We start from the raw sequence: 15,436 nt of genomic DNA, 5'->3' as shown, positions 1-15,436 counted from the left end.
CCTCTGTGATGTCACACTGGGGCTTCTTTCCCTCCACCCTGGGCTGTGGCTTCTGAGGCTGCTGTGGCCATGGGGCTCCTGGAGCCAGCAGTGGGGAGGGAGCCTGGGGGCCCTAATCTCCCCTGGGGCCATGGGAGGGCCAGCCATGCCGCTCTTGAAGGAGCCCCATAGCCCGCCTCAGGCCCCACCCCACTGGATCCTCCCGAGCCTATTTGCCGCCTTCAACGTGGTGCTGCTTGTCGTTTTCAGTGGCCTCTTCTTCGCATTCCCGTAAGTCTCCCACACAAGCTGACAGCTTTCTTACAGAGCAACAGAAAGGAAAACACATAACGATAGTACAGAGGCAGGGAGAGTACAGAAGAGGGGTCAGGGAAAGGCAGAGGTTCTAGGCAGAGGGAACTGAACGTGCGAAGGCACAGAAGTATAGAGTGCTTGGTGCACCTGGGAGCTGCAGGTGGCTGGTAATACTCGATGACCTTTGGTAGAGTTTCTATGGATCTGTCACCAGCCTGGATATTTAGACCAGGATTTATGGTCTGTGGGTCCTGACCCGGTGGACTGGGTCCTGGGGGGAGCTTCAGGCCACCCCAGATCAGGGCTGACTCCTGCTCTGGTCTCAGTTGCAGGTGGCTGGCCCAGGACGGGCAATGGGCCTTTCCCATCATCACAGGCCTCCTCTTTATCCTCACCTTCTTCAGTCTCGTTTCACTCAACTTCTCAGACCCTGGCATCTTGCATCAAGGTGAGACATTGGCCCCCTGGGAGAAGGAAGCAGCACCTGAAGGGCTCCTGCCTGCTGGGATGACTCCTAAAGTGCTCCTTCCATCTCCCCGCCTGGGGCCTCAGGACCCCTTCACCCCATGTCCTCATGTGCTCAAGCCCTGCATCTGGCACTTCACTTCTTGAGCCACGGAGGTGTGGAAAAACAGAATTTTGGAGGTGTTCCAGTAGCCTTGGAGGGGAGGGCTAGGGTAGGTTTGGTAGAGAAGCCAGCTCTTCACAACCACTGAGTTTCCTCTTCCTCCTTCCTACCACACAGATTCCTTAAAGCATTGCTCACAGTGGAAGGCCTGAGTTCTCAAAGAACTCCTCGGGCTGGAAACCCACCTTCCCTTTGACTGCCAGCCTCTCTAAGCTTGGTCAGCTTGCTCAGTGGGGACTAAGGATTCCCCTGCCCACCTGGTCCCCACCCTTCTTGGAGCCCAGTGATGCTGTGGGGCTGCGTGCCCACACCCTTCTGCTGCAGCAGACTGACGGAAGGGCCTCTTGCTGCTGCTCAATCCCTTTCCCATGCCAGGCTCCAATGAACAGGGCTCCACGATGGTACATGTGGTATGGGTGAACCACAGGGCCTTCCGCCTGCAGTGGTGCCATAAGTGCTGCTTCCACCGTCCGCCCCGGACCTACCACTGCCCCTGGTGCAACATCTGTGTGGAGGTAAGTGCCCCTCTCACCTGCCCACCTACCCTCCCAGCACCTGCCTGGGACCAGGAGGCCCACTCACACGGGGGCCTGTGGTCAGTGTGAAACTACTTCCAGGACTGCTAAAGACCAAGGGTGGCAGTAATTCCCAGTCACTCTTGGTCACTCATACAAGTCACTGCCACTGTGCCTGCACCTTTCCTGGGAGGCTGGCCCTTTCTTGCACTGGTGCTGACATGCAGAGGGGCATCCACATCTATGCTGGGCCTGGTCAGGCCAGGGGAAGGAAAGATACCCCTGACTTATCGAGGGCTCACTGACACTAGATGCCCGAGGCCTTCAGGCAGGTTGCAGGCCTGGCCAGGGGAATTTTGCCTGTCCTCTTCTGGCTGTCCAGGCCAGAGGGTCTCCTGGTCTCCTGGGCTCTAAGTGCACAGCCTGCAACAGTTTACCAATGTGCTGTCTTAACTGGTCCTTACAACCCTGGGAGACTGGCTGGGCAAGGATGTTATCATTAGGCTCATCCAGTGGATAAGAAAACAGAGGCCCAGAGATATTCTATGTCCTGCCTGAAGTTACACCAGGATGTGTCCCAGAGAAGACTAGCAGGCCCCGGCTCTAAAGGTCTCTTGACATGAAACTATGTGAGCCACAGAGCAGTATGGTGCTCTAACCACAGAAATGCCAGCAATGTTAGGGACTTTGTGGCTCAGTGTCTCCTTAGGAATGGGAGCCAGTGCATGAGGCCAAGGGCAGGTGGCTTAGAGGGTGGGGGTAAGGCCTCAGATTTGGGGGCGATGGAGCCCGAGTCAGAGGTTGGGTCCTCGAGGTCCCCCTCTCCCTCTCACCTAGGACTTTGATCACCACTGCAAGTGGGTCAATAACTGCATCGGTCACCGCAACTTTCGCTTCTTTATGCTGCTCATCCTGTCACTATGCCTCTACTCAGGTGCCATGCTGGTCACCTGTCTGATCTTCCTGGTGCGCACGACCCACCTGCCCTTCTCCATGGACAAGGCTATTGCGTATCTGCTGGGCTGTGGGACCCACGAGGGGAGCTGTGGGGAGGGCGGGGACAGCGGAGGAGGGGGGTCACGGGGAGGGCGCGGTGCAGAGGTAGTGGTGGGAGGGGTTTTCCGCGAAGCCTCTCGGGAGGACCAGTGTGGGACTAGGTGACGGTGGGTAGAGTCGGGCAGGTGGGTGGGGATAGGAGGAACTGCGAAGGGGTGAGCATCTAGCAGGGTCAAGGAGGGGAAGTGCTAGAGGTGGCACAGGGGCCTGGACAGCAGGGTGAGGTGAGGCTTACACTGGGATAGAGCGCAGAGAGAGAGTGGGCGGGGCTCGTGGGCGGGGCAATTTGGGGTCGAGGTGGGTGAAGGGCGGGGCCAAGGAGGACTGGCCGGAGGAGCTGTTCTTTAGCCGGTGCGCAGCATCGTGGTGGCTGTACCCGCCGCCGGCTTCCTGGTGCCACTCTTCCTGCTGCTGCTGATCCAGGCCATGTCGGTGAGCGCGGCCGAGCGCTCCTACGAGGGCAAGGTACGTGGGGCCGAGCGGGGCGCCACTATATCGGGCTGTGGGTGGTCACCTTGCCCCTTCCGGACTTCCGCACTTTCCGCTTTCTGCAACGCCCTGGTCCTTGATGGCCTGACTTCTCTCGAAGGTGCCTCATTAGCCCTTCCAGACTCAAATTCAGCTCAGATCTCACGTCCTCCTGGAGCTCGGTGGTCACTCTCCTTCCTGGGTGCGCTGCGTCGAAGGTGCGCTACTGTGTGCTAGGCGCGTGCGCATTATTTTGAGCTATGGGCGGGAAGGTGAGTAAGGCTGCCTCCTGCGCTTGTGTTGACAAGGAACCGGAAATCAGAGTAACCCTCGCCAGACACCCGCGAACACTCTGGGAGAGGGGCCTGCCTACATTGTGTAGCACAGACTCAGAGAGAGCACTGAGAGTTCAGTGAGGACTTCAGTGTAGGGTAGGACGTGCCACTTAGTGGTTTCGGACGGGCATAAATCGAGGGAAGGGCATTGCAGTGATGGGCAAAGCTTGCAGAAAAGCTGGGAAGCCTGAAAGCCTGTGGAATGTTGATAGGATGATGAGGAAACAGTTCTATTTGGAGCAGCTGTGGCATGGGCAAGTGGTCTGCCTGGGATTGGCCAGATTTAAAAGGCAAAGAAGTCAAGTGGATAATTTAATCTTGGTGCAGTGGAAACCCGGGAGCCTTGATAGGGTTTTTTCTTTACATACAGTAAAACTTGCCCTTTTACGTGCACAGTTGTGTGAATTTTGACCAACTCATAAGTCCTGTAACCACCGACATAACCAAGATTTAGAACAGTTCCGTCAACCCCAACACCCCCCCCCCCAAATTCCCTCATGGCCTTTTGAGTCAGTTTCTTTCCCTATCTGCAGCCCCTGGCAGCCACTGATTTGTTTTCTTTTTAAAAAAAATATTTATTTTTGGCTGCGTTGGGTCTTTGTTGCTGCACCGCGGACTTTCTCTAGTTGCGGGGAGCGGGGGCTACTCTTCGTTGCGGTGCGCAGGCTTCTCATTGCGGTGGCTTCTCTTGTTGTGGAGCATGGGCTCTAGGGCGTGCAGGCTTCAGTAGTTGTGGCACACGGGCTCAGTAGTTGTGGCTCGCAGGCTCTAAAGCGCAAGCTCAGTAGTTGTGGCGCATGGGCTTAGTTGCTCCGCGGCATGTGGGATCCTCCCGGACCAGGGCTCGAACCTGTGTCCTCCGCATTGGCAGGCGGATTCTTAACCACTGTGCCACCAGGGAAGTCCCCACTGATTTGTTTTCTATCCCAATAGTTTTTCCTTTTTCAGAATCTCACATAAATGTAATCATAGCTTTTTGAGTCTGGTTTCTTTCACTTAGCATAATGCATTTGAGATTCATCCATGTTGTTGCCCACATCAGGAGTTTCCTCCTTTTTATTGCTGTGTGGTATTCCATCATATAGCTGTGCCACAGCTTGTTTACCCATTCACCAATTGAAGGATATTTGGGTTGTTTCCAATTTGGGGTGATTATAAATGAAGCCACTATAAACATTGGTGTAGAGGCATGTGAACACAAGTTTTCATTTTTGGGGGGGGTATATACTTGAGGCTGGCATTGCTGGGTCATATGGTAACTGTATGTTTAACTTTATAAGAAACTGCCCAATTGTCTTCCAAAATGGCTGTACCATTTTGCATTCCCATAAGGAATATATGAGAATTCCAGGTGCTCTGCATCATTAACATTTGGCTTTGTCAGTTTTTTAAAAAAATTTAGACAGTCTAATAAATGTGTAGTGACATTTCATTGTGGTTTTAATTTGCATTTTCCTAATGACTAATGATTTTGAACATCTTTTCATGTTCTTATTTACCATCAGTATGTCTTAGATTAAATATCTGTTCAGCCATTTGCCCATTAAAAAAATTAGGTAGTTTTCTTAATATTGAGTTTTAAGAAATCTTTATTCAGGATTCAGACATGTGTTTTGCAAATATTTTCTCCATGTCTGTGGTTTGTCATCTCACTTTTCTCAACAGTGTCTTCCAAAGATCAGAAGTTTTAAATTTTGAAGTATGTTATCAGTTTTTTCTTTTCTTTTTTTAATACATTTTCCTTTTATTATTATTTTTATTTATTCATTTATTTGGCTTTGCCAGATCTTAGTTGCAGCATATGGGATCTTTTAGTTGTGGCACATGGGAACTTTAGTTGCACCATGCGAACTCTTAGTTGCGGCATGTGTGATCTAGTTCCCTGACCAGGTATTGAACCTGGGCCCCCTGCATTGGGAGCACAGAGTCTTAGCCACTGGACCACCAGGGAAGTCCCTCTATCGGTTTTTTCTTTTATGGATTGTGCTTTTGGTGTGTAATTAAGAAATCTTTCCTTAACCCAAGGTCACAGATTTTTCTCATACGTTTTCGTTTAGAAGTTTTACAGTTTTAGGTTTTATATTTAGGACTATGATTCATTTGGGGTTAAATTTTGTATATGATGCAAGGTATGGGTCAAGATTTTTTTTTTGCTTATGGGTTTTTTGTGTTTTTTTGGCGTATGGGTTGTTCACCATTTTTTGAAAAGACTATCCTTCCATTGAGTTGCCTTTGAACATTTGTCAAAAATCAATTGAATATAGAGGTGTAGGTGTATTTCTGGACTCTATCCTTTTACCGTACCATACTGCCTTGCTTAGTAGCTTTATATTGTCTTGAAGTCATACAATGTGAGTTCTTCAACTTTGTTCTTTTTCAAAGTTCTGTCGGCTATTCTAGTTACCTTGATATTCCATATAAATTTTAGAAGCGGCTTGTCAATTTCTGCAAAAAATGTTTGCTGAGATTTTCATTTGGATTGTGTTGAACCTAGAGATCAATTTTGAAAATGGACATTTTAACAGTATTGAGTTTTTGAACCCATGGAAGTAGTGTAACTCTCCATTTATTTAGGACTTTTTTGATTTCTTTCATTAGTGTCTTACAGTTTTCATCATGTAGATCTTGACTACATTATGTTAGATTTTTTCTAAGTATTTCATTTTTGTGTGCTCTTATAATTTTTTAAAATTTCATTTCCATTTCTTTATTATTATAAGAAAATACAATGGATTTTTGTATATTAGTCTTGAATCTTGCAATTTTTGTAGGCTCACTTATTAGTTCTAATAGTTTTTTTGTTGATTCTACATAGAAAATCATGTCATCTGTGAAAAGGACAGTTTCATTTCTTCCTTTCCAACGTGTATGGCTTTATTTCCTTTTCTTTTCTTACTGCATTGTCTCGGACTTTCAGTACTGTGTTGATTAGGAGTGGTAAAAGTGAACACCCTTGCCATGGGATTCCTTCCACATGGCAATGACTTGACTAAAGGCTGTTTTAGGAAGACTGTCGTAGGTCACATCAATGAGGGAGGGGCTGGAGACCTTGAGACAGCTGAAAGGACAGAGGAACCCTCTTTGCCCACCATGTCCCATCCTTCCAGTCACCACTTAATCACTCCACCCCACCCATATCTGGTTCCCAGCCCACCTGTGACTCCTGTGTGCAGCCCTGACTCATCAGCTCCCTGTGGTCTGCATGTCTCCTCTCTCCAGCCTCAGTCCCTCATTTCAGCCTCTCCTGGGCAGCATCCTCCCTTCCCACATCCTGTGGTTCTTCTAGTCCAGGTCAGGCCATAGGCCTGCCCTCCCTCCTCTGCTCAGATGGGGCTGTCCTAATCCAGGATCTCCAGCCTTAAGAAACCTAAATGTGATCTGCACGCTGTGATTCACCAGGCAGGGCTCTTTCCCATTACCAGAACCCATGTCAGGCATTCTTCACACACCTCAACTTTATTTCCTTCTTACCTCCATCCCTTGACCACAACTTCTGCTGGGCCACTTGCTTAGATCACAAGGGCTCTGGAGCCAGACCACATAAATTCAAATCACAGCTTCACAACACACCAGCAGGGAGATCTTGGCTGTGTTACTTAGCCATCTGGTACCTCAGTTTCCCCATCCATAAAAGGGGACAGCATGGGTTAATGTGTGTGAGATACATAGAACAGTGGCTGGTGTGAGTAAGTGCCCCATAGGTCATCATTATTGCCATTCCTTCCCATCATCAGTACACATGTTCTTGTCTCTCACATCTTAAAAACAAAGCAAACATCCCTTAACATCACAGGCCTCCCCTGTTGTACTCTCCCCTCCAGAGCAACCACATTTCCTGAAAGCACTGGCTGTGCCCACTAGCGTCGTCGTTCTTCACCTTCCTCAGCCCACTTCAGCCCAGCCTCCATCCTCACTGTCATACTGATGCTGCACTCTCCAAGTGGCCAAAGCCAGCGGGCAATCCTCAGACTAATCTTTCCAGGCTGCACAGAGCAGCATCTGAAACAGAATGTACCTGCTGTGGCCCTTCCCCAGCCTCTCAGGGTCCAGCTCTCTCTGCTGCCCTGGGCTGCTGCTCCCCTGCCCACACCTTGGAGTGTTGGCCGGGCTGCCTGCTCTTCTCACCAATCCCCTCTCTGTGCTGCCCTGACCACTCCCCAACTGCCCTCAGCACCCTGAAAGTTAAGGCTGGCCTTGTTGTCTGTGGTGTGTCCTCAGTCCCCAGAGCAACGCCTGGAACAGTGTTGAGGTCCCCAAATATTTATGAACAAATGAGTGAACCTACCAACAAAGGAATCCATAATGCTTTGGGAGAGAAGGAAAGAGAGAAAGAGAGAGAAGTCTGACTCCCCAATCCCTGGGGAAGAAGGGGAGAGAGAGCAGAGGCAGCAGGGAATTGGGCAGGAGATGGGGCGAGTAGATACCCACTTTGGTTTTGGTCTGTGGAGCATGAGGGCGTATGAGATACAGAACTGGAGCAGGAGACCAGGCCTGAAGCCGGTGAGAGAGGACGGTCTGGGAACTTCTGAGCTGTTGGATTCCATTCATGGATGAGGGTCCCATATGGGGAGAGGAAGGGCTCTACTTTATTAGTCAGTTCTTATGAATTCATTAAACAATTCCCATCCCTTTAAGCACTGAGCAGTCAACATTTTTCTATTCTTTGTGTACATCTAATAAATCAAAATTTATTTCTCTAGATTTAAAATTCTGATTGTAAATTTAATCAAACTCTTCTAACCATTTAATTAAAATTGAGAGTAGAATGCCAGTTTCCCTTAAGTTCTTGAAACACCTTAAAGTAGGGAGAACTCAAAAAATCACAATGGTTAAGGGCATGGGACACAGGGGAGCTGGTGGTGGGCAGAGGTGCTCTTGGGCCACTTTAGGACGTGACAAGCACTTTGTAGCTAAGGCTCTTGAGGTCCCCATGAGACTCAGCCTGTGCTGGGAAGGAGGAGGGGGCGAGGCTGATGGGCAGAAGGAGGCGAGGAGGAGAAAACCTGGTCAAGAGTTTCCAGGGGAGGACTTGACCTTTGGGCTTGACATTGGTCAAGCATTGGGTGCTCAGGAGCTTCAGCCCAGATTTCCAAGGCCATGTGATTTTGCTTAGGGAAATAGGATTAGGCACCACAAACTGTCCTTCCAGATAGTGAAATTCAGTGAAGGCACAATTTGAGGAAAGAATGAGATGTGGGAAAGTAGAGGAGTTGAGGGAACATGGGTGGAGAACTGTCTTTGGAGTAGTTTATCAGCAAAAGGAAGATCCGAAAGGATCTGGAAGGAGGTAGCAGGAGGATGTGTGTGGCCAGATGAGACAGTGGGGGAGGACAGTGCAAAAGGGGATACAAGGTGATGGGGAGGGATCCCTGAGCAGGCAGGAGAGGTGGGTGCAGTGCCAGAGCTGCTCAGAAGTGGGTTGGGGACGCCGCGCCTGACTCTCCTGGCTCCTCTGTCCTTGGAGTCTTGCTGCAGCCCTGGGCTGAGCTGACCGGTGCAGGGAGGGCCAGTGGGGGTGGCCTGCCCAGTCTTGCTGGATCTGAGCTCTTCTTCCTGTCCTCGACACCCCCCATCCCCGCCCAGTGCCGATACCTGGAAGGACACAACCCCTTCGACCACGGCTGTGCCAGCAACTGGTATTTAACAATTTGTGCACCACTGGGACCCAAGTGAGTTGGCAAAGCAGAGGCCTGAGCGGTGGCCCCTGGAGCGGGTGGGGCGGGGTGAAGCTGGGGCGTCTCCGCTGGCCCCTTAGCATAGCTCCCAGCACCTTACGCTCACTATTCTCCTTCTTTTGGAGTTTTCTCCAGGGTATTGTGGGAGCATCTGGAGCTTCCCCTTCCTTGCCTCTGTGGGTTCTTGCTCCAAGAAATGGGGTTAGAGGGGCATGGCAGCCTGGATGAGATTGGTGACAGCTCCCTGCAGGGCCATGCCCAGGCTGTGTGCTCCCCAGGCTGAGGGGGACAAGGCCAGGAGGGCCACAACCACTCGCATCTGGCTTGTTGCTCCCCAGGTACATGGCCGAAGCTGTCTGGCTGCAGAGAGCGGTGGGGCCTGATTGGGTGCCCAGGCAGAACCCTCACTTCCCGATGTGCCCCTCCACGCTCAGTCCCCCAGACCTCCCTGGGCCTGGGTCTGGCCCCCAGTCCCAACCTCTGGGTCTCGACCAACCAGGCAAGGGGCCCCCAGGGAGTGGTGAGTCTGCAGCCCTCCAGGAGGTGAGGAGTGTGTGTGCATGTGCGTGCTTGTGTGTGTGTGCAGCGTGCATGTGTGCCTGTGTGTGTTGGGAGGGGGCGTCTGCAGATTGTACAGGTGTTGGGAGAAGCCCCCCAGTGTTGGGCTGGCCCTGAAGCTGGAGCACTTAGAGCTCGAGAGAGGGGCATTATAGGCCTGAAGAGTGTTGACAGTAGAGTCACAGGCCTCCAGAATACACCAGGGGTCCCCGGAGACACAAAGGGAAAAGGCCGCACCACTCACTTGCTGGGTGGCCTTGGGCCAGTCACTTACCCTTTCTGGGCCTCAGTTTCCTCAGCTATTTATGAGGATTGAGACTAGTCCAGTGGTTTATAATTGGCGGGGGCGGGAGAGGGGGAATTCCTTTACTTAAAGGCACCTTCTACTCTGAAGCCCAGTCTATGAACCACGTGGAAGTGGAGCATTAAGAGTGATGTAGGGGTTGGTAACCCACAGCCCCTCCAGAGCCCCTGCAGTGACATTCTGGGGTGCCATCCCACTCCCTTTGCTCTGCCTGTTGGTGGGTGACAGTCTGGGCAGTTTCTTGCTCCTCTATGGGTGGCCTGCGGGGCGGGGCTTAGGGAGAGCCCCCATCCCCCCCACCGTGTGTTTAGCTCCATGCCAGCCCGGTGCTGCCCCTGCTGCGGGAGGCCCCCAGACGAGGCTCCGCCTACCTCTTGACCTTTCGCACTGGGAGATGCCAGGAGCCCCCGCAGCCGAACCTCACCTCCTGAGCCCCTTGTGGAGACCTCTGTGCCCTGCCCTTGCCCACTCGCCTGGCGGGAGTGCTGAGACCCCCCCCCCCCCCGCAAAGCCCATTAAATACCCTTTGCCTACCTCCTACAGCTGCCCTGCTGCACTGTCTGTCCTCGATGCGAGGGAGTGTGGATGAGGCGGGCTCTGAAGGGCTGGGACGAAGCCCCTGGGGGGGAAGAGCCAGAGTCCTCTGCGACCTCGGACAAGACACTCAACCTTGCTCTCATCCTTAAAATGGGGCAACCATAACAGCCACAGCGACGGCTGGAGACGATGGAAGAGGAAACCCAGCAATGCCGGGTTGTGAGCCCGAAGTCCAGCCTCTGCCCTGCAGCACCCCTGTCTGGCTGCAGGGGGCGCCCGCCACCTGGGAATTCGCCAAGCCTGGCCCGGTCCGGCCGTGCCCCCTGGAGCCTCGCGGGTGGGCTGGTCCCCCTGCCTCATCCCGGGTGGCGGGGGTGGGGGGCTGTGGGCGTGTGTGTGAGTATTCTCCGTCACAGACCAACTCTGCAACTTTCCTGCAGGTGGGTCTCACCCAGCCATTTCCTCCTGCTGGGGAGTCAGATGCTGGTTCTGGTCCTGTCCCTGGCGTGGGTACCAGGCCCTGTGAGTCTGTGTGTGTGGGTAGGTTGGGGTGAATGGAGGGAACCAAGTCAAACTGTGGCTCCTCTAGTGGCCAGAGTGTGACTTTGGGAATGGAAATAATGGCACCTTCCAGGAAGGCTGTCAGAGGATGAAACGAGGTGGTTCGTGAAAAACACCAGGTACACAGTAGGCACGCAATGAATGCAGCCAGTAGGATTATGATTATTTTCTCCACCACACAGCTAGCAGACCACTCAGCATCCCTCCAAGGACCACCTTCTCAGAATTACCTGGGCCCCAGACCACAGACTCAGAATCTCAGGGTGGGGGGAGGACAGGAATCTGAATTACCGTCAAGTGCTCCATGGGATCCTACCACCCTGAAGTTACCGAATTGCTGCCTTAGGAGGTGAAGATGGACACTGACCACACTGCTTCCTCTCCCCCGTGTACCCAGGTGAAGTGGGGTGCGGTGAAGGTGAGAGGGAAGGACATCACCAAAGGGTCGGATGAGCACCCCGGGGGCCTGTGAAGGTGTGTGTCTGTGTGTGCACATGTGCTTGTGTGTTGGGGGCCCGGACTGGGGAGGTGGGTGACCTACGATGCAGGATTCGGCTCCGTTTCTCTCTACGCTGGGTCGCCTTCGAGGCTGCCCTCCCCTCTTCCTCCCGCCCTGTCTGTGGCAGCCCCAGGCCCAGCCTCGCCCACCCCTGTGGCTCTGGTTCTCCGGCTCCTGGCCAGCTTCATTCAACCCAGGGACTCCAGTTCTTTCTCGCCTCCTTTGCCTTGGTCCCAGGGTCTCCCCATTCCCAAGCCCCCCTTGGGGTTCAAGCCTTTTCTCAGCTCTCTCAGGGTTAACCTTGGGTTCTGGGGAGGGATGCAAGGTACTCACTGCCATAGAAAAAGGCAGCCCAGTTTTAGCTTTGCTGTAAATGGCCTCAGTGGCCACATTTAAAATCCTTAGGGCCCACGTTTACAACTAAAGCTGAAGCAGGTTTTCCTGTCTGGGAAGCCCACAGTCCATGGTCACAGGGTGAGGGGACGAGGGCATGAGACTTTCTGAGCCCCAGACCCCAGGTGTGTATGTGATACACAGATCTGTGTGAGTGGCCTCTCTGTGTGTGTTCAGCTCAGCCCAGCTGCTCAGCAGTGAGGAGAGGCCCTCAGTCCTCCTCCCAAATGGGAGTCCTCAGGGTGGTCTGGGCCTCCGCCAGAGAGGAAGAAGATTCAGGAACCTGGGTCAAAGCCTGGATGGAGGGATATTCATGGAACTGGCTGGGTGCCCAAATGGTGCCTGCCCAGAACCCCAGCTCCACAGGGCGCTGAGAAGGCCAGGCCACAGAGTCTGGGGTGGCCCAGTCCTGCCTGACCTGCTGCCGTCCTTCTGTGGTCCTGGCTGCTTCATCAGGACCGCACCTACCCGGGTCCCTGTCTCCAGCTCTACAGGGGGCTCACTCCGTCTCAGGCAGGGCCTCACAAGTCCTCAGTCACACGTGAGTCACCTCCCCCCACAGCCTGGGCCTCATTTTCTCACTGGGCAAGGACGTAACCTTCCTCAGATTCTCAGAGGTGGCCATGTCCCCTCCTGCTCTGGGATGTAGATTCTGGGTCTCCGGGCCCTCCCAACCTGAGGTTTCTAGGATTTCTTTAGGAAAGCCCCTTGGATCAGGCTCTTCTGCTCCTCAAGGTGTAAGCAGACCTAGCTCACCCTTTCCTGTGACTCCCCACACCATCTCCCCTAAGCCTTGGGCGCCCTCAGAGATTCTTTCCGGCCAGGCTGGAGGCCTCAGTTGAGCTGCACCACCTTCCCTTTCTACCTCCACGTTTCTGCCGAACCTGCCCTTGATGCCCAGACACACCCCTCGCAGTCCTTGGCCCACTGATATGGGGAGGGGTGTTATCAGGGCCCGAAAATGGGGCCAGCTCTCCACACACAACCTAGAAGCCCTGCCGTCCCTGCGTTCCCTTGGACAGGAACCAAGGAGTGGTTTGGGCCCCAACCCTGCAGGGCTGCCAGGTGCCCACATGTCTGGAGCCTCTCTGAGAGGTCCCCAGGCCACTCCTGGAACCTGAAGAAAGGAGGGGGAGCCTGGAAGCAGCCACCCCCTTGTCATCTGTACACCTTTCCTCCATGACCTTCTAGAAGGTCAGAGTGTACGTGGGGTGGGAAGAACGTTGGGCCAGGAGTTGGGAGGCCTGGGTGTCACTCAGCTTTGCTACCAACTAGTATGTTATGGGAGCGAGTCTCTTCCCCCTGCTTGGCCTCAGCTCCCTCGTCTGTAAACAGGATGACCATGGTGGCTAGCTCACAGGTGGCTACAGGATCCTAACTCTTTAGAGCTGGAAGGGACTTAGGGGTCACGTCATCCAGCTGCCCCTCCACCCTCAATTTCACAGATTTTCACTAGAGAGGGAAGGGATTGCCTAGGGTGACACGGTGTCCAAGCCAGGCGCGCTCTCTCTGTTTCCGGGCTGCCTCTCCCACTCCTGCTCCAGGGACCATTTCAGAGGAGGAAGGCCTTGAGCAGCGTCCTCAGGGCCCCCCTACCAGCCCCCAGAGAGCCAGGCAGCACGCGTTAGCACAGGGCCTGGGGACCTGATAAGAAGGCAGGCTTAACCCTGACCCCAGCTCTGCTGGGAGCGATAATGACGCCCTGCTGCCTTGTGCTCAGCCCTGCCCTGCCCTGCCTTGCCCACCCCACCCAAGGGGGCCCTGCCAGTGGCTGAGGGTGGGACAGATAGGACAGAGGAGGTGACTGCAGCATGGGATCGGGGGGCCAGAATCCTAATACCTCCCAGAGTACAGGCCCCTTGCTGGCTGACCCTCCTGGGCACCCGGGCACCGTGCCTCACACCCAGGTGATGCTCCAGCGACGCCCACGTCCTCCTCCAGTTCCCGCAGGCTGAGCACGGTGGAGGGAAGAGGCTGGGCTGAAGGTGTGCCAGGCCTGTCCTGACTAACAAAACTTTACTGAGCCCCACCGGGCTAGGGCTTGGGCTCAGTGATTCACATGATCTCCTTTAATCCTCACAGCAACCCCCGAAGTTGTTATTCTTGTCTTAGAGTTGCGGAAACCGAACTGAGCAAACAAGCCACTTCTCCGCGGTGGCACTGCTTCTAAGTGGCAGAGCCAAGCTCCTTTAGCCTTTGTCACGACACTGTGCTTCACAGGCAGTTATATTTTATTTCAACTTAGAGTAGTGGCTAAGGCATGGGCTCTGAAGCCGGCCGGACGGCCTGCTTTCCTGCTGTGTAATGGGATGAATCATTGCCTCTACTGTGCCTTTATGAGGATTCGGTGTGCAGCGCACGTGGAGAGCTTGACCCCAGCGTGGGCACGTGGTAGGTGCTTACTCAATGGTAGTGATTGTCGCCGCACGAGGAGCCAGGTGATGCCTGGGTCGGGACTCTGTGACCTGCTAGGGCCTTTGCGATGCCAGTCACAGTGGCTGCCGTTTGGTATGGGTTTCCTGGTGGCCGGGGAGCAAAGGAGAGGGGCTGCTTCGGAGGGGAAGTTTGTGGTGTTTTACAGAAGATCAAGCAATGTTTGTGTCCCCCCGGCCAACGGGGAATGGAGGTGTGGGCTGAGTGTGTTCAAGGGAACAGCAAGATAACCACCCAACGGCTCTGCCCGCCTTCATGGGAGAGGAGGTTTCCGCTTAAGAAAGCACCCTGTTGCATCTGTTTCGAGGCCGGGCAGTGCCCGGGCTGAAAGAAGCCAAAGCTGTGGTCATCTGAACCCTGTGTCCGGGCCTTGCTCAGAGCCACCGCTGCCGCTTCTGCCAGCTCTGCCCTCTCTCTGTAGCCTCCCAGTCTGTCTGTCCGTGTCTGTCTTTGCCTCACCTCTTCTCACCTTTCCACTCCATCTCCTCTCTCTCCTCCCCCTCTTCCTCCTTTCACTGTCTTCCACGCTCTTCCTGTGTTCACTCTGTCTCTCTCCCGACCCGTCACCACCTTTCCTGGACAACAGCTTCCAGGAACACAAAGTAAACGGTCTGACAATTTTCAGGTAATAACTTTCAACTGTGATTCTTGGAAGCCCTTGGGCCTGGGCATGGAAACCTCCAGAACTCTGGGCCAGGCCAGAGGCAGGGCCTGCACAGGGCGCCTTTGTCTGTCTCTGGCCGGGGCCTCCTCGGAGCCAGGCACACGCTTTCTCAGCTGCTTCTGGTCGGGACCGTTTTGCTGCTGACGTTGGAGATTCCCACACTGGAAGGAGTATTCCCACATTGAATATCTAGCTGATTTCTCAGTGAGAAGAAAAGCAAGGCACCGGCACTCGGGGAGAGGTTTAACAGGGTTTGCCCTGGGGTCACGCAGCTAAGTAGAGGCCAGGCGAGGCTGGGTCCCCATCTCCTGCTTCTCAGCCCTTTCCACCACCCGCTGTGGGTCAGAGGCCGGATGGGTCAGAGGCCTGGACTGTAAACAGGAAGGGCACTCTTTCTTCTCCTGGAGGCCTGGTAACTTGGCTCCCATAGGCAAACTCACAAAAGTGACAACAATAGTAACAATCATTTTGATGCTAACTGTGGGCTAAGTGCTTGGCTTGTATTATCTCATTTAA

At 53.8% G+C, this 15,436-nt stretch overlaps 1 protein-coding gene across 2 annotated transcripts; it reads left to right on the top strand.

The window, feature by feature from the left end:
- The first annotated feature begins 28 nt into the window (after positions 1 to 28).
- Positions 29 to 10,367, top strand: ZDHHC19 (zinc finger DHHC-type containing 19). 2 transcript variants are annotated; one of them, XM_029215487.1, is made up of 8 exons: positions 29 to 270; positions 621 to 742; positions 1,298 to 1,437; positions 2,275 to 2,447; positions 2,853 to 2,958; positions 8,880 to 8,965; positions 9,310 to 9,514; positions 10,145 to 10,367. In XM_029215487.1, exons 1-8 carry the CDS (start codon positions 131 to 133, stop codon positions 10,262 to 10,264), a joined length of 1,092 nt encoding a protein of 363 aa, XP_029071320.1. In that variant the 5' UTR covers positions 29 to 130; the 3' UTR covers positions 10,265 to 10,367. The 2 variants fall into 2 exon arrangements, with proteins under 2 accessions (XP_029071320.1, XP_029071319.1); XM_029215486.1 differs by lacking the exon at positions 10,145 to 10,367 and having other exon boundaries at positions 9,310 to 9,695.
- The last annotated feature ends 5,069 nt before the right edge of the window (positions 10,368 to 15,436 follow it).

Source organism: Monodon monoceros, unplaced genomic scaffold (assembly GCF_005190385.1).
Source record: "Monodon monoceros isolate NGI ecotype Baffin Bay Population unplaced genomic scaffold, NGI_Narwhal_1 Super_Scaffold_11, whole genome shotgun sequence".
Classification (NCBI taxonomy): domain Eukaryota; kingdom Metazoa; phylum Chordata; class Mammalia; order Artiodactyla; family Monodontidae; genus Monodon; species Monodon monoceros.
Note: the sequence above shows the minus strand (reverse complement) of the source record. Positions and strands in the feature narration are given on the sequence as shown.

Bases quoted from the DNA above. Each gene is read 5' to 3' on its own strand.
- ZDHHC19 (XM_029215486.1), top strand. From the start codon at position 131: ATGGGAGGGCCAGCCATGCCGCTCTTGAAGGAGCCCCATAGCCCGCCT. The intron at 2,959-8,879 runs GTACGTGGGGCC...ATCCCCGCCCAG, and splicing joins AGCGCTCCTACGAGGGCAAG to TGCCGATACCTGGAAGGACA. The intron at 8,966-9,309 runs GTGAGTTGGCAA...GTTGCTCCCCAG, and splicing joins TGTGCACCACTGGGACCCAA to GTACATGGCCGAAGCTGTCT.